Raw genomic sequence first — 18,614 nt, forward strand, 5'->3', positions numbered from 1 at the left:
GCAGCACGTTTCTAAGAAAGTTTTAGCCAGGCTGCTGAGAAGTCCTGACACCAAAGTTGCTCATTACAGGAGTCCAGTGTCTCATAGAAATAGGCCATCACTAATACCCCCACTGTACTCAGTCGTGGACAGGGAAAAGCACGGCCTCAGTGCCAACCCAGTAGTGGATCCCCTGGGACGGCAGTCTAGCAGTGGGAGCAAGGACTGATTCTGAAGATAAGAAATGGTCATTGGAGACCAAGTTACAAGGAGGGAACCGGATGCTGGGGTTCAACCACAGTTGTGCATTACACAACTCCAGGTTGTATCTATCACCCCATAGTCACTGGAAATTTGTGCAGTTATTAAAACAATCTTCTGGCAGATGGCAGCAGAGTTGGCGGGGAGAGTCAATAGCTTGTTGATGGTAGGGTTTGAGGTGAAGAAGAACGAAAGAAACTGACTAGGAAGTCGGTAAATTACGAGGAGGAGGGAAAGAGGATGGTATTGTCCAGTGGCAAGATTCTCAAAGAAAATGGGATTTTGGCAGGCAAGATGAGGAAGCAATGCTCTGCGAGTACCAACGACTAGCTAGGAGGCCACCCTCCCCACCCACCGGCCCTAAGGCACACGGTCTTCCTGGGGGGCTGCGTGGGAAAGAGCTCTGGGGTAAACCAGGTTCAGTTAAATGAAGGGGGTGAAGGGAGGTCTACCAAGAGCCGCGGACACCAGGGAGCTCCCTGACGACGGCGTGGACTTCCGAGCGCTCTGGGAGGGGCGGGAGGGGCTGGCGGGGAGGAGGGCCGGGACGCGGCGAGGCGCCGGAGGTACTCGGGGCTGTGCGGAGCTCTGGCGTCGTCCCGCCGGTGGCCGGGCGGCGGCGCTCACGGGGACGCGGGCTTCCCGAGGCCCCGGGCGGCGTGCTGGCGCTCCCGGGCGGCGCCGCCGCGGAGCTTGGCGCGGCAGCTGGCGGCGGCCTGGCGCGTGGTGACGGCGCCCGCGGGCGGGCAGCGGCTCCCCGGGGCGGCGGAGCGCAGGGCGGCGGCGCTGCGGGGCGACGGCTTCCCAAGGCTTCGGCCCGCACGGGCGGCAGCGGTCCCCAGAAGAAAGACAAAGACACGCCGGTTAGAAACGGGACAAACGCGCCGGCGCCTCCCAGCTAATCAAAGAGCCGCAAACCCACACGCAGCGCGGTGCCATTTCCGCCCAACAGGTTGTCTGTCCCAGATACACAGGAGATAAACCTGTGTTGATCAGAGGAAAACAGCGTACATTTTTTATCAATTTAGGAAAATGTATCAAAACTCTTGCGTTTTTTAATACTCTTTGACCCAGAAATTCTAGTTTTAGAATCTTCCTTTAAGGAATAATTATGAATACATACAAAATTTTCATATGGGGTGTTCAGTGCAGTATCTAGAATAGCAAAAAACAATAAAACAGAAGGCAAAGAAAATGAAAAAAAAGAAAAAAATTAAAGAAAAACTGGAAATATCCTATATCCAACAATAAGGCATTGATTATATAAGGCATTTTTCTTACAGTGGATACTAACCTACTATTAAAATAATGCTGGGAAATAATACCTAATCATATGGAAAAGTATTTATACTAGATGCAATGAAAAAATATCAGTTTCATCCCCATTTGTGTGTGTGTATACTTATGTGTGTACATGTGTATACACACAGCACACCACACATGTATAAAATAATGGAGAGAAACACACCAAAATGTTAGGTGGTTATCTCCAGGTAAGAGTCTGCAGGTAATCATCTTTATTTCCCAAAATGTATACAATAAGCATATTTTATTTTTATAATAAAAAATACAAGTTAACAAAAGGAATTTTATTCCATTTTTATGTACCCATTCTAACTTTCTCCCAATTCAAATTTATGAAAATAATTATTTTATATTGTGTAGCAAAGTGGTGGACATCAAAAGATTTGAGGAATGAACAAATGATCCACAGAAGTAGTTTATCTTCCTCACAGGTTCTAAGTAAATCACAGTATTACAGTGCAGTTTATCCCTTAAACATCATGCAGTTAATCAAAACCACTGTCTTTTGTGAAGTTATACCTTATTAATCATTTCTTATTAATCATTTCTACTTCAGAAAAATAAAGCTTTCTGGGCTTCTAACATACCTAATTTGATTTGTAATCTCCACAGACTTGAGAACACCAGGTTTGCTAAAAACAGAAAAAATTACCATAATTTTGGAACAAATGTTTTAGAGAATACTAATATATTCAATAATTTCCTTTTTAACTTGAAAGAACTTAGTGGGTGCAAAACTAAAATATTACAATAAACTAGAATTTAAACTTAACATCTTGGTCTTCCAACCATAACAAATTTAAATTTTAGCAGTTGTTAATACCTAGAGAGTCTGTTTTGCTAAATCTTGTTCCAGGAAAATGCATAAAGATGACAATAAAATTATACCAATATAACATAGGGGTGGGGTTCCAGGGCTTTGTTATTAAATTGATAGAAGATCCATTATAAGTTCCAATGATATTTTAAGCCAAAGTGACCTCAGAGTGGTCAGGCTGATTTTACATAACGATGAGCAAATTCAAGCTTAGATGTTTATCAGAATGTTGTTTAAAAAGATGATGACCCCATCAGGAACACTATCCTGCAAGTTTCCTTCCCTCTGGAGGTACTGGATAAAATTATCGTGTCTAGAGGCATACCTTTATTAAAAAATTATCAGAAATAAAATTTAAAAAGAGAACAAATCCTAAGAGGCCAAAAGTTTGTGTTAACCAACTGCTCCTAAGCAAAAAGGTCAGTTGTAGGAGATTTTCATAAAGTATTCTCTCTCCAAAACCTTATTTTTCATCAAATGATTTAACATAGGATTAAATATAGATAAGACAGAAGAGCATTTATTTTGGGTGCTATAGTCCAACTTTGATTATCCATACAGCAATTTCAATTTAATCTGACATTTTTGAGTCCCTAATATGTCTCAGGCACTGTGTGCAGGCACTGAGAACAAAAAAGAGAACAGGAAGTTCCCACCTTTGAGAATCTCGATGTAGAAAATTACCTTCAGATTATTAGGATAACTCAGACCCTGGGGCAACCTGAATCCCTAAATCACCCTGCAGTCCTGCCAAAGCTTTCCTTCTCATATTCTTCAGATGAGCTTTCTAATTTCCTGTCATTCCTTTGCTCAAATTCATCCAGAGCATCCCACTGTCTCCACACTAGCTAAATTATTAGTTCTTAACTTTTCAGGGGAGTCAAAGACCAGTCTGAGATTCTGATTAAAGATATGGACATTCTCCTCCAGAAATATGCATAGAAATGCATACACCGTATACTTTATTTCACTCCACTGGAAACTGATTTCCTGAATATAAGCAATATATAAAAAACAATATTTACAAAAGATTATGCCTCCCTCACATTGTTATTTTTCATGAAAGAAAAATGGTGACTTTCTTAATATTAACATAAAAAAGTCTAACTGCTCAGTAGTATTATCTCAATGAGATTTGACTTGAGTTAAAATTGTGATATGGTCTTTGACACAGCAACACATATATCATCTTTGATAATCAACGGCAACTTTTTTCTCCATGGCCAAGAAGTGCTGAAATCCTTGACTCACAAAGGTACACAGAACCAAAGCAGAATTCCATAGAATGCTTTGTCTGGTTAAGGTAGCCTGTGTACCAGAAAACTAAATTCCTCCAAGACTTTCAAGTTAGAATTAAGTCACATTATTTCCTCTGCCTTCAAGTTCAATTAAGACCTCTGAAAAGGCAGTAAATTTCTGTCTGGTAGAGAGAAACATCATATTCTGTTCCTATTTCTTGACAATACCTTTGGAAAGGTGGTGACAGCTGCTGATATGGAAAGTTAACGAGGCACAATGCCATGTGGTTTTACTTTCCTCATCAAAGCAGGAAAACCATGATGTGTGCCTGACATCACAGGTGCACATCTCTCCTCAGAGTGGTCACTTTTTCTTCCATTTGAATATTTATTAGAGAGAGAGATTATTTTGAAGGTGTCGATAGTCTTTCCAGTTTCCAAAAAGTGTCCTAAAATGGAATTCTTCTTTGATGACATCAGAGAGCACATGAAAACGTGAAGCTTGATGCACTGAGAGGCATCAATAGTTTCATCCACTTGCATGCTGAAGAGAAATGGCATAGCGCCCATTTTTTCCAAACTCAGGAGTGAGTGACATTTGACAGAAGCACTGCTTCAATTCTCTTTCATGGACTATATTTAAGAACCTTTGCACCAAACTATTTTGACTCTCCACTTCCCTAACATACACTATTATTTCCCACCTCTCTGCTTTTGTCCTTGGCATTTCACCCATCAAAAAATATTTTCTCCCTCTTCTCATCTATTGAAATGTTGCCCATCCCTCAAGACCCAGACCAAAGCCATTCTGATAAGCTTTCTCCGATTACTGCAGTCTGAAATGAGCTATCCATTTTCTGAACTCCCACAATGTTTACTATCTGTGACTGTTCTCAAAGTGTGGTTCTGAGACCACCAGCTTCAAAAATGCACCATAATCTGTACTTTTACAAACACCAGACAGAGTTATGGCAATTTCTCCAGTTTTCCCAAATCTATTTTGCCATTCTTAAGAGAATAACTCATCTCCGGATGGATGGAGAAGGGAAGGCTGACAGTGCTTATTGTTGCTGGAGTGACCGACTGACTTGTCTGAATCATTCCTTTCTGTATTAATTTTCACACAAAAAGTTTTGATTTGTGAATTACGTATTTGGTAGGTCTGTAATATCACTGTTGACTGCTGAATTCCCCATCATCATACCTCCACCCCTGGATTTTTCAATCATTGCCTCCCAATTCCATGGTGATCCTACTATTCTAAGGATTCAGATGCTGCTCCCAATTTCAAAATAACTTTACATTCTATGAGAAAGAATTTAAGCAGAGCTTGAAATGAAGATAAGTATTATTAGATGGAAAGGGTTACAACTGACATCATCTACTCCAATAAAATATAAAATTATATATATTCTAGAGCTGAGCAGTAACTTGAAGATCATCTCTTCCAATAGATTCACATTACAGATGAGGGGAACTGTGGGGAATGGGGTATTTTGGCACAAGAAATTGAAATTTAAAAAGAATCAAAATCTCAAAAGCAAAATAGTAGCAAAATCATGCAGAGCCAAAAGGGATTGTCCTAATTAGCTCATGGATTCAACATTAAGGATAAATGAAAGAGTTAAAAGAATTAAAGAATGAAAATAACTCAAAATGTAAAAGATGAGATAGATCAATCATCTAAAAAAATGGCAAAAAAAACTGTCTCTGATATTACAAGTATCAAGGTGACCTGAACTCAACACCAGTTATACTTATTAATTTAGTTATCATTTATTTACTGTATGCCAGGCATTGGACTAAGCATTTTACATACGTGCGTGCAATTTTATTAAACTCTAATGGGAAAAAACTGTGCTAAATAGTCTAGAGTGACTCCACAAGAAAAGAAATCAAAAAAGAAAAAGCTGGCCATGCGCCTACAGCCTGGTCTAGTACAAAGGATGCTCTGAAAACTGAAGAATATCTGATCTGAGTGGCAAGTATATTCCTATGGGAAAGATGAATGTATCACACTACCAGAGCTTGCTGATATTGGTCACTGAGAGCTGATTCAATACTCATTAAGCAACCTTCTATTTATAATTACTTTTCCAGGTAGATTTATCTACTGGGAGAAAATACACTGAACCATAAACATGAGAAGCCAGTGTGCCTGATACTTCTCATTGCAAATTAAAGAACTAGCATTGTGGTATTTATACACCAGAATCTAGGAGGCTGGTTAGAGTGACATAGTCCTCTAGCACCCAGTGACCTTGCTAGATGAACCAATAATCAGCACCGGACTTAGAAAGCAGTGGCCATGTCAAAGTTACCTGTGAGGCCTGGCAAGGAGGCCTGCGTGCCCTCTCTGTCTTGCTGTTCACCATCTTCAAACTACAATGCCATGTGATTTCAAACACACACACACACACACACACACACACACACACAAAGAACCATTTAATTAGAAATGGAAATGATGGAAAAAGGAAGAACAAAATACAGTTTTTTCTCCATGCTCCAGAGAACCACCTTGTGAATTTAGAGCTTAGTTTTTACAGCAGAGAAGGCTGAAGTTTTTTTTTTTTTTTTAAATGCCACCAATAAGTATTTGTTTTGCTTATTAAAAGAATTAGTCCACCTAAGCAAAAAGTTCAAGTGGAACTTGGATATATAAACTTTTACGAAGAAATAAATATCAAAACATTTCACATGTCCACAAATATATACAACACATGGTTACTTAGGGGTTTTGTTTCTCTTTGGGGTGTTTTGTCTGTCAGTTTTTGTTTTGATAACATCTCCACAGGAGAGACACCTATAAATACAGCAAGGTCCTAACATGACCTATTACAATTCTTGACAAGACTTTAGTTCACGATCTTACACCAAGAATTCCAAAGTTAGAATACAATAAGAACCATGAGGACCTCAAGTTCAGGATTGAGGAACAAACACATAGAAACTGCACTAATGCTATGAACCTCAAAGATCCAATCTTAATTGTTCTACTACTGAAGTTTAACTATTGTGATAGTATTATGAAAATATACTTTTAGTCTAACTTTTTTCCAATCAATAATGGAGTTGTAATTAATACTATTTTCAAACAGAATTACTCAGGAAATAATACATTGAGAAGTACCGCCATCTTTAGGGAGAATGCAGAATTACTGACTAATTATCGAAAGTAAAATTCAAATGTAAGTACTTAACCTCTATGAATCCTATCATGGACATTTGGCATGGGACACATTTTTTTTTTTAATGGATTTGTCTTTTGTGATAGAATTTGGTCCAAAAGATCTAAAATCAAGCAGTTCTAACAGGCACCATTAATATCTGAAAAACTTAAAGCAATAATTGCATTGATAGATCAGTTGGCCAAAATAAACCCAGAATCATCAAAATTAAGGGTAATCTTTATACAGATAAGCATGAGTCATATCAAGAAAATTAAAATATATAGTTACAAACTATTTCAAGAAATGAATGAAAAATTATTTCTGTGATTTGCATATAAGGTTGGAGATTTAAAATTTTAGAAAATAAACATTTGTGGTTTGATATTTATATCATTGCTTTTCACTAGCACTGAGATACCAAACTGTTTTGTACATACCATACAGATTTTTACACAAATCTAAAGGTAAGTGATTTCCCTGAAAACTTCACCTGTCATTTCTTTCTCAAATGGAAAAGAAAATATTTCAATCAGCTATTTTTGGTACTGGCAATAATAATTATGATACGCACTTCACTTGTATTTTAACTTCAACATTTATCATAAAATAAATCAATGACCATGATCTCTTTCTGAAAGAAATGTGAAATACTACATTATGTTGCACATGAGGTACTCAATATGATATGCCAGAAACAAAGAATAACTCAATACTTCGTCAATTCACATTAACAAAAACTGGTTGTCTACATGATAGGCAATACAGTAAAATGGAAAGTTCATGGATCAAGGAATAAAAATATTTGGGTTCTATAATTTTCAGACTATTGTTAAAAAGTGAAAAAAAGCAAGGTACATAAGTGTACAGTATACTACCATTTGTATGTATGGGGAATGTATATATGCACATTTATATGCTTATATGTACATAAAACAGCTCTTGAAAGCCCAAGAAACTGGTAACTTCTTGATTCTGAGGAAAAGAATGAAAGAACCGGGAGATGGGTTAGGAAGAAAACTTACCTTTCACCTGTACACCTCTTGGTACTGTTTTATTTTTTTATATGTACACGTTATTACCTACTAAAATAATCTTTAAGAGACAGCTGGCCTCTCTTCCTGACTTCTTCAATAACTAGATGTGTGACCTTGTGCAATCACTTATCTCAATTTTCTCCATTTTAAAACGAGGTATACTAAACCTCTAGAGTCCCCATCTACAATTCAACAGAATTATGGCTCAAAAGAAGGAATATATAAAACGCCAGGTGGATAAATAAAATAACTATAAGCCTTACTCTGCAGTGAATTACATAACAGGATATTATAATTATTTACACTTCTACCTGCTCTCCTCCCATCAGGCTATAAAAGCAGCATAGTGAGCCGAAAAGTCTGGGAAGAAAGCTTGTGTTTATGAAGTTGACAATGTTTCTCTTTCTTTTTATTCTGAATCGAAATTAAAAATCTGGTTAATCCTCCTTTTTTATATATCCAAACTATTGCTTCTAAGATGTAGACTCTCAAAACATATGTTGATAAATGAATATTAAAAGTAATTATAAAACAGTAGAATTTTTGTGGTAGAATTTAAAAATGGATCCTGAAATAGGAAAAAGCTGAAAAATCACCCCTGTATTCCCATAAAACTAGTCCAAGAATCTCCTAAAATCATCCATAATCTTCATAAACACAAGATACTAACAGATCCACAGTAGCCAAGAGTAGAGCAACAGAAGGTTTAGACCAATAAAAGTGGGATGGGAAGAGGACATCGAAAAAGAAACCCTAACTGACTGACACCTGGAGAACAGAGAATGGGGACAGGCCTGGTGATCCATTCATTCACTGATAACCCTATCTGCTCTAGAGTAAAATTGTTAGTCTTGGGTCTCAAAGGGCTTAGAGTCTAATCATGGGGACACTGTAATTAAATAATAATGCAATAACAATGCAAAGGATGAAAGAAAAAAAATTCATGGTAAGGTAAATGTGAGTTCATCAGAGGAAGAAGTCACCATGGGCTGGAGCTCTCAAGAACAGACATATTTTTCATAGATGAAAAAGGACTTTGAAATCCATGTGATAAGGAAAATGATGGTGGTATGGTAGCACGGACAAAATAAAGTCAGCAAGGGGAGTCAGTTCTGGTAGTAGGATGACGAATTTAGTTTTAGTCATAGTTTGATTTTTAAATAGTAAGTTGGCATAAAAATGTTAGAAATTATTTTTCAAATATTGCGTTGCCAAATTTTCTTTATAGACTACATAGGAGTGATGACATGCTAGTAATACATCAGAAGCGACTGAACAGGCTCAAATACAAGATCAATACACATCCAGATGTAACTTTTAATCGGACAAGGCTCCGAGGCATGAGAAAGTCAACTTATACAGGGTGTTTGGCAACCCTCTTCCAGTATTTTCTTGCAGGTGTTATTATTATTTCCTATCACAACCTTCACACTCAGGAGTCAGTTCCACTCAAAATATACGAAAGCAGGAAATCAAGAGGTGCTAGTTTTACTTTTCCACTGATTGAGTCTGTGAATTGGGTCTGGTTGATGAAATGGAGTGGAGTGCTGTGAGTTTTACTACATGAAAAAAATGTCAAAACAAAACAAAAAACTATCCTCTATCTCTCAGTAATCTAGTGATCTTATAAAGGTAAAGGAATAATGTATAACCACTTAACTTTTGGGAAAATATACAATATAAATTCAAGGTATTCATTATCTTATGGATAAAGAGTGTGTGTATGTGTGTGTGCATTTTTATTTGTAACATACCGATAAATCTTGTAAAAAATTTATAAACAAAATTATCTCTAAAATGTTGGCATACGGCAAGAAAGAATATCAACAAATATAAAGAAGGTTATTGAACAAATGAAGTCTTCAATGCAGAAAGTATATATCCTAAAATTCTACTCCACTGTTCATTTTTGTTGCAATCCTTCAAATGCCGAAATACAAACATTACCTTTATCAATATTCTCTTAGTGATTTACTGAAGTGAAAACGGGAATATAGAGGTTTTCCGGGAAAAAAAAAATCAATGTTTAAAAACAATTTATTTAAAAAGGAAGATTTGAAAAAGATACTAGTTAAAAGTTTATGATTTAAAATAATTCTGTGCTACAATAATGATGTACCTTGTATTATTCTGACACGAATATTAGGTTTATGCTAATACCTATTATTGATTAAAGTTCAAATAACAAGAAAAAAACCACTTTCAAAGCAATAGAAAACCTCATTTAACTATAGATTATAAGATTATAATAAAATGTTGTTTCATTATAGTTATCCTCTTCTAGTTCAAGTCTGTCAGCATTTTTATTATTGACTTCAGTTTTTAAGAGTTATAACTCATCCATAAATTTTACTCTATTGAAACTTCACACACACTGTTTCCAAGGAGTTCTTCCCTTTGAAGGCAGATTTTAAAAGTTAATCAAAAATTGGATAGCTGAAATGATATACAGACCCAGTATTAAATCACTGATTTCAATCCCAAGCAGGGCTGACTTTTTTTTTTTTTAATAGAGAAACCTTTTTTTTTTTTTTTAAATAATTTTATTTATTTATTTTTTTCCCCCAAAGCCCCAGAGGATAGTTGTATGTCATAGCTGCACGTCCTTCTAGTTGCTGTATGTGGGACGCGGCCTCAGCATGGCCGGAGAAGCAGTGCCTTGGTGTGCGCCCGGGATCCAAACCCGGGCCGCCAGCAGCGGAGCGGCGCGCACTTAACCGCTAAGCCATGGGGCTGGCCCAGGGCTGACTTCTTAAAAGTCATTCTGCATACCCACCTAAGTATCCACTGGCCTGGGCAGGATAAACAGGCTGATTCATTTCAGCTCTGAGTGAACAAAAATCTCCACTTGCACTCTAGTGGTTATCTAGATGGTAAGATCTAAAGTTTTACTGTTAGGTTCTCCCTTCAGAAAGGAGGTAAAAAGAAATCAGGAGAAACCAGTGAGGGCCACAGAAACATATACGACAATGCAGGACCTAGTTTTTATTAACTGTTATTTTAAATATTAACCAGTCCTAAAAGTGCAGCTTGGCAAAGTAAAAATTAATATATTTCAATCATCTGTTCAATGTTTAATAACATTTTTTCCCCTTAGTATCTGGCTATGGATACTAAATTACATAAGTTTATCATATGGATTATGTCAGATTTTATTAGTTTACCCAGATGGCTTCCTCCTAGTTTTCAGAAATAGTTTCCGCCTTGGTCAGAGGCATAGGGAGTAAATCACGAACAACTCCTGGGCAGACTAAACCTATGGGACTCAACAAACACATCTTGTTCAGTCCAAGAACACTAATAGATTGTTTTATTTTAAAAAATAAGATATTTCCTTTTTAAAGAAATAGTCTTTTAAAATAGGTCTTACAGATTTTATCCCCAAAGCCCTCTAAATACAACACATAGATTAGTTCACATTGCCTAATACTATTACAATTTAATTACCCAGCACTTCTTAGAGTAATACCAAATACATGTTATATTATTGATTTTATACATGGCGGGGGTGAGGGGGAGATAGAGAGAAAACCAGTGCTAGCCAAACATCATTTCCCAAATAAAAAACTTCAATAGGAAGGCACTGACCTAAATTACATAATAAACTAAAAGAATGTGAGAAGTAGTATGATATGTTGACACTATTTATTCTTCCTGGTAATCTCTTGGAAACCTATGGCTTCAACAACCACATGCACATTAATGACTCCCACATCTCCAGCCCCTGTGCAATCTCTCTCCTGACTTCTAGTCTATATATCCTACTCCTACTAAGCATCTCCAATTAGATGTCCCATAAGCACCTCAAACTCAGCATGTCTCAAATTTAATTCAACATTTGCCCCTGGAAAAGTGTTCTTCCTCCTGCATTCCCTACCTTGAAGAATGGTACCACCCACCTGCCCAACCAGAATGCCCAAACCTGGGAATCACACTAGATTCCTTCTTCATCTCCACTGTCTGAAAAATTCCACTTCTGAAATAATTATAGTATCTGCATCTGTCTCCAGAGTCTCATTGCCATTACCTAAATTTAGGCCCTAGTCACTCCTTACTTAGATTTCTGAAACGGGCTTCTATTTGATTTCCCCACCCCAAATCTTACCCTCCACCCCCCACTCCAATTCAGTCTCCTCAATGCTATCGGATGCCCCTGCTTAAAATCCTTCAACAGCTACCCCTAATCTTGAAAATATGATTCAAACTACTCACTTGGTATATAAGATCTTTCTTGATTTGGCCATTGCCTTATCTCTGTACTTACCTGGAAAGTTTTTCTGTCTAGCTAACTCTTTCAAAATTCAACTCAAGAATGAATTTAGGAATTATGGAAGCCTTCCCCAACCCCTCAGTGTGCCTTAATATACCACTTCTGTGCATCTTTATAATGCATTTTTCTTCCACAATACTTAAGAGGAGTAACTGCATTTCTTATCCCTGTAACCCTAGCACCTAACTCAATGCCTCGCACAAAGCAGGAGCTCAGTGTATCTACTGAATGGATGAAGCAAGTCAACCTAAGACAGGGAAATCTGAAGGATACTCAAATTCTTTAACATTTGATGCCTGAGCAGGCTCCACAGGGGGAAAAAAAGTTTAATTTGCTTATTATTACTAAACTGTCCCTAGATAATATTTTTAAACAATTTATTTCACCTTCTATTCAATAAAACTTTGTTCAATTGAAATCTTCAGTCTTCAAAAGGCAAATAAATACCTCATTTCAAACACAACTAGTATTACAAATAACAAACACTTTAATTAACATGTAGTACAAAGGCTTGCATCACTCAAGAGGCTAAAAAGGAATCTGGGTTAACTCAACCTGGCAAATACCTGTTTGCCTGCATGCCTAGGGCACCACCTAAGCATCAATAACAGGTAAACAAATCCAGCTGCTTCCACCTGATGATCCCCAAATCACCTATAGCCACATCAGCATTAGTGTGAGTGTGAGCTAATGGAATTGTTAACTCCCATCCTCAGGGAAATAAATGTAAAAGACAGGAGGGAGAAGCCCATTACTATTTCGAAAAGGCTAGAACTACAGATGAAGATCTGTGAGAATGTAGGAAGATTCTAGAACCCTGTCACTTCTCTGCCTTTGCTATCTCCTGTTTGCCTATACTGATAAGCTATCTCTCATCCACCTATTCATTCAACCAATATTTTTTAAGCATTACTATGTCCCAAGTATTGTGCTATGCATAGGGTCTCCATAACTCTCCCCAGTCTCCTACATAAATCTCTCTAGTGGGAAAATAGACATTAAACAAATCAATGTACAAATATAAGCATAATTACAAAATGTATTAGAAGACGATAAGGAAAGGAACATGAAAAAGAACTACAAGGGAGACATACTTTAGATTGTCTTTATTTAGAAGTGACATTTAAGCTGAGACCTGAGAATGAGTAAGTTAGTCAAGCTGTGAACATATAGTAACAACAGATCTATGTTTTAGGAAGACAGTTCTGACAGCTGCATTGAAGACAGATTAGAGAATAGGCTAATTAAGAGACGATTACAACAGTGTAAGTAAGAGAGAAGAGTCCAAACTAAACTACAAAAGGTGGAGAAGGCAAGGAGTCAAACGTGAAAAACATTCAGAGGCAGGATGGTCAGGCGTTGATCACTGATGAGGTAGAGTGTAAGAGAAAAAAGTCAAGGTATTTCCTAGGATTCTAATTAGCCTAGGTAACTGGGGGGGTAAGAGTTTGAATAATTGAGACAGGGAACACAAAAAGTAAAGGAAGAACAAGTTTTAAGGGAAGATGATAAGTCTGGTTTACTGCATTTCTGTTGCATTTAAGATACTGGAGGAATACCCATGTGGAGATGTCTGACATGCAACTTTGAAAACAAATGGTTTCATAATCAGGAGAACAGCCAGGCTAGAAAAAAGGTCTGGGGTCATCTTCACACAAGTGAAAAGTGATGCTTTGGGACTGGAGGAATCAGAGAGAGAGTATAAAAAGAGAAAGAGGACTAAGGAAACTTTGATCCATATTTAAAGACCTAGTAATAAAATAAAAGCCAGTGGCAAGAGAGGACGGATCAGAGTTCATAGTAGCAACAGTTCAATAAATATTTATCAACATCCACCATGTTCCAGATGCTAGGGATATAAAGAAAAGACAGGATCCCTACCCTTAAGATGCTTACAGCCTAGGGGAGAGACACAAATAGATCATTATAGTATAGTTAAAGATGGGGAACTAAAGAAACACACAAGGGGGAAACTCAGCTGAACCCAGGAGGTCAGGAAATACTCACTGGAGGAGATGGTTTCTGATCTTTAAGATTAAGTACAATCATGCAAAGAAAGTTGGAAAGGGCAAACCTGATGAAATCAACAGAATGCTCTTGGACTTTTGTAATGCTGAGCAGGATAACGGGTAGAGAAAAGAACCGGAAGAAGCCAAGAGAGGAAAAAGTAATTTAAACTAGAAAGAGTAGAGTTACTCTTGGAAGAAAATAAAGAGTCCCAGAAGATGGGAGAAGTGGACAGGGGCTTCTGGTAGAAAGTTTACCGGAAAGTTTTGGGGGAAATGTTACAGAAGAGATTAGGGGAAGCTGCCAAACTGTATGAGGATTTGGGAAGAGAACTGGGTAGAGAGAACTTGCATGAAGTTTGCTGAGCTTTATGTAATTTCACCTCTCTGTCTCCTTAGATTTCAGTAAAATAGTAAAGAGGTTCACTATTTTCCAAAGTTTTTGGGCTTGTCTATTTCTTTTGGATGCAACACCATGCTGGGACTGACCCAAGGTGAAGCAGTTATAAATGATTATGAAAATCTGGGAAAGGTATCTTATAAGCATTAAGGGTCAGAGAGGTCAAGCATGGTGAAAAGCGAGAAGCCACTAGATTTAGCATTTATGTGGTCACTGATGCCTGCCAAGTGAACTTGCAATAGAAATGTAGGGGTAGAAAAAACTTGCAGATAGTACACAAGTGAATGGTATAGGCATGGCTCTATATTGTTCATTCATTCAACAAATATTTATTGAATGCCTACTATGTACCAGGAACTATTCTAGATTCTGGGGAATCAATGGTGATCAAGACACAGATCTCCTAAGAGCTTACAGTCTAATGGAGAAGGAAGACAAGGAAATAGACAATTACAGTGTAGTGAAAGTAGTGCTAAAATGGAGTAGTACGAGAGTACACGGCAGTTTGACAGTGAAAGGAAGGAGGAATAGACAAGAGTAACTAGACTGAAGGCAGTATGGAGAGGAAGTTTACTTTTTAGCTGAAAAGAATTTGAGCATACTTGTAGGCTGAGGGGAAGAAGTTTGTGGAAAGAGATACAGAAGATGGAAATGGGGAAAAAGAACTGTTAGAGGAAGGTCCAGGGAAGGAGACTGGCAAGGGTGGAAGTGTGGGATTTGGAAAAGAAGGACACGTCTTCCTCCAAAGAAGGTAGAGAAGACAAAAATCATTGTGATGCAGATGGGAAGCATAAAAAAATGTCCTCTACCTTGTGCCATGATATAGGCAAGGTTGCCTCTCATCAAGGAAGCAAAAATAGGGTTGGAAGCTTCGCGGACAGTATAAAAGTTTGAAGTAGGCCATGTGAGAATTGGATAAACGAAATGATAACTAATTAATTCCAATTCCTAAGATTATACAAATGACAGAAGAGGCAATCAACAGTTGTATGCTTACTTTGTTTAGACCTGGGAGTGGAGTATGAAGTGAAATATGACCCGCATTTCACAGAATTCAATAGGCATGAATTAAACAAAGGTAAATCTTGAAAAGAATTATTCAAAAATCACTAAATGTACACTCATACAATATATAATTGATTACGGATTACTCATCAGGGTATACAATCAATACAGCACTCCATGAATTTGAATCTGCCACTATTACTTAGTAGCAATGGCAGAAGCTAGGAGACTCACGAAAAGAAGACAGGCAACAGAAGCCATCAGTAATAGAAATGATGAGGAACTCACAGGTAAAGAAGCTACACAGATTAGAAGATGAAGTAATGGGAAAAGAAGTAAAAACAAAGACGTACTGTGGACTAATGATAAGCCTGAAGATAACTGATGTAATGTACCTGCCTTCCTTCTCTCCTTCCTTCAACATTCTCTTAGCACCTGTTATATGCCAGGTACCTGTGAGGCATTGGTGATACAAAGAGAAGACATAATTCTCACTTGTAAACTCAGAATATGTTCATGTACCCATAGCCTAATGTTTATAACAAAAAAATAAAACCAAAAGCTGCTCTGAGTTTTGCTACTCAAAACTATACCTTGTTTTACAAGGCATTAATCACAAAGAAGTAAAATTATATCAAAAAGTTCAACAAATTCTTGAACACTTAGCAAAAGGTGCTGCCAAGAATGGCAGCAGATTAAAGACCCATAAAATAATGTTCTAACTTAATAAACTGTTGTGTATCTTAGCTTTACCACAGATGTTACATCTGACGTTTCATTAAACGGTTGGATTAATGCCAAGAAAAAGGCAACGAACATCAAATGGTAAAGTAAGATAACCAGAAACTAAGTGCTAGAAAGTATTTCAGCAGCAAATTGATAGCAATTTTAGGGATCACTACAACAGTAATAACACATATCTATTGAGCTCTTACGTGAGCCACACATTGTGTTAAGTATATTATAAACAATACATCATTAAACTTATAAATTCCCACAACAAACCTACCTATAAGATAGTCTCTAATACTATCATTTGACAGGCAAGAAAATTGAAACACAGAAAGATTAAGTAACTTGCCCAAACTACACAACTAGTAAGTAAAGGAGCCAGAACTTGAACTCAGGTCTGTATGATTCTTAAAAATCCAAGCTTTAACCACTGTATGATTCTGTTTCCCCAAAAGAATGGAATAGTGCCAGGCACATCATGGACACTCAATAGTGTCTGTCAATGAGGAATGATTGAGAGGATATAAAGCAGCTATTGCAGAGTAAGCCCAAATGTGGAAAATACAAGCAGAAAAGCAGAAGCAATACTTTAAGAATTCACTATATCACCAACTCAAAACTGTGCAGCATGATAGTGGGTGCCTGGAAAATAGCAGCAACTAACACAACAGCCTAATATGCTGCTACAGGAAACGGAATGGCTCTTTCTGAGTGAAAACTTCAGGCTGTCTATGATGAATCTGCAAAGCCAAAGATGGAAACAGCACCAGGCAGTTCAGAAAAAGAACTGCAGATGCTGATCAGAAAACTCTTTCCCACATTCTCTCAGTATGAAAAGGATTGTTGGTTCTGCGTTGACATAACAGTCAAGCCCACAGGTTACCTTCAATTCTATCACTTTTAAAAATGAAAAAAAGCATGCATACTGGAAAGATTAGTACATTCTAGGACTATCCAGACCCCTCTTTAAAGATTCCCACAAAACGACTCCTTTAATTGGGTCCAGGGCCACGTGTTATGCCACTGACTCTGCTACTATGATCACCAACGACAGGACCAATGGAGAGCACCTGTCCCAAGAGTCGCCAATCTATGAAGAGCAACCTATGGCCAGCAACCTATGAAGAGCCCTGGCATGGGAGATTTGCCCGACAGGGATTGTACCTAACTGAATCAATCGAATTTTCTCTCACGGAAGTCTGAACTCAAGCTATATGGAGAGGGAAAGTAGCTGAAAGATACAGAGAAAGGTAGCAGAAGTAATGAGGCAATTATAACCATATTGAACAGACACAGAATGAGGTAATTAGATTTAAAAAAAAAAAAAAAAAAGGAAGAGAGTCTGAGAAAGGCTAATAGCAGCAGAGAAGCAATACTCCTGCTGCTAAGAGGGCAATCCCCAGTCACTAGAGTTGCACTGATTTTTTTCCAGTTTCCGTAACACCTAGTTGAAATCTATATGGTGAAGCCAGTTTGTACAATTATCCCTAGACTCCCACAAATGCCTGGCCACTTCTATCTTCCCTACTTCCCCACATAAAGCCTTCTAATAAACAAAAATAATAAACCTCTCCTTACTAGCAAAAGACCAAGTAAAACTCTGTGCTTGCATCCAAAAAAAAAAAAACAAAAAACGTGGCACAGTTTTTATCTATGGGTGCACATGCACTCACAACCTGCAATTAGATGGCAAGTTGGGTGGTGGCTGGTAATCCAAGTATTGTGGGTCTTACTTCCATTTTGTAGCATCTGTGGTTTGAAGACACTGTGTTACTTAGCTCTAATTAACTGTTTTAGAAAGAATGGCCTTCAAGGAACTACCTTAAACCTTAAAAATCAAGAATTCATATCATTACAACAGTGCACCTAAGAGATTAAAAAGACATCCAGGGCAGTTACAGGAAACAAAACCACCTCCTTTAAAAGTTTCTTCCTCTTGTGTGTGTATAAAGCTGTTTGTATTCCAAATTTCAGGGCAAATAACTGATTTTGTTCTCTTACAATCAAGAAACAATAGCTGACTAGTCAAGATGGCCAGGTAAAGAAAGGACAAATTGGAAAATCATGAAAATGTTTTAAGGAAAGTTTAACTTGAGGATATAAATATTGAAAATTATTCATAAATTTCACTGTGTTCTTGTCTATCTCCATGACAGCCCCATTAGCATCTCTTATCTCCTCAAAGCCTGACCTATTCAAAGGAAAGGAGAATGAAGCTCAGAAAATCTCAAACATCTACAAATGCCCAGCGTGTTGGATTCCAAGGAACTCAATAACTAATGATCAAAAGGCATGAAAACGACATGGCTACTCTCCTACAGAAGCTTATATAATACAACCCTAACAACTTTTGTATGTCAAGAATTCAAGGACACTACATAAAAATCCTTTCTC

The 18,614-nt window shown here is 37.5% G+C and overlaps 1 protein-coding gene across 3 annotated transcripts in view; it reads right to left on the reverse strand.

Moving 5' to 3' along the window:
* Nucleotides 1-732: 732 nt before the first annotated feature.
* ZNF800 (zinc finger protein 800) overlaps nt 733-18,614 on the reverse strand; it is a 127,572-nt gene continuing 109,690 nt past the window's right edge. For 2 of the 3 annotated variants that reach the window (XM_087430306.1, XM_087430302.1), the window contains exons 6-7: nt 2,133-2,177; nt 733-1,050 (exon numbers count right to left, since the gene is read on the reverse strand). In XM_087430306.1, coding sequence (XP_087286432.1) covers nt 864-1,050; nt 2,133-2,177 — 232 coding nt within the window. In that variant the 3' untranslated portion in view covers nt 733-863. The remainder of the gene's footprint in view (nt 1,051-2,132; nt 2,178-18,614) is intronic. The other variant, XM_087430312.1, reaches the window with a different exon arrangement.

Source organism: Ceratotherium simum, chromosome 1 (genome assembly GCF_057802395.1).
Source record: "Ceratotherium simum simum isolate JZ-2026a chromosome 1, ASM5780239v1, whole genome shotgun sequence".
Lineage (NCBI taxonomy): Eukaryota > Metazoa > Chordata > Mammalia > Perissodactyla > Rhinocerotidae > Ceratotherium > Ceratotherium simum.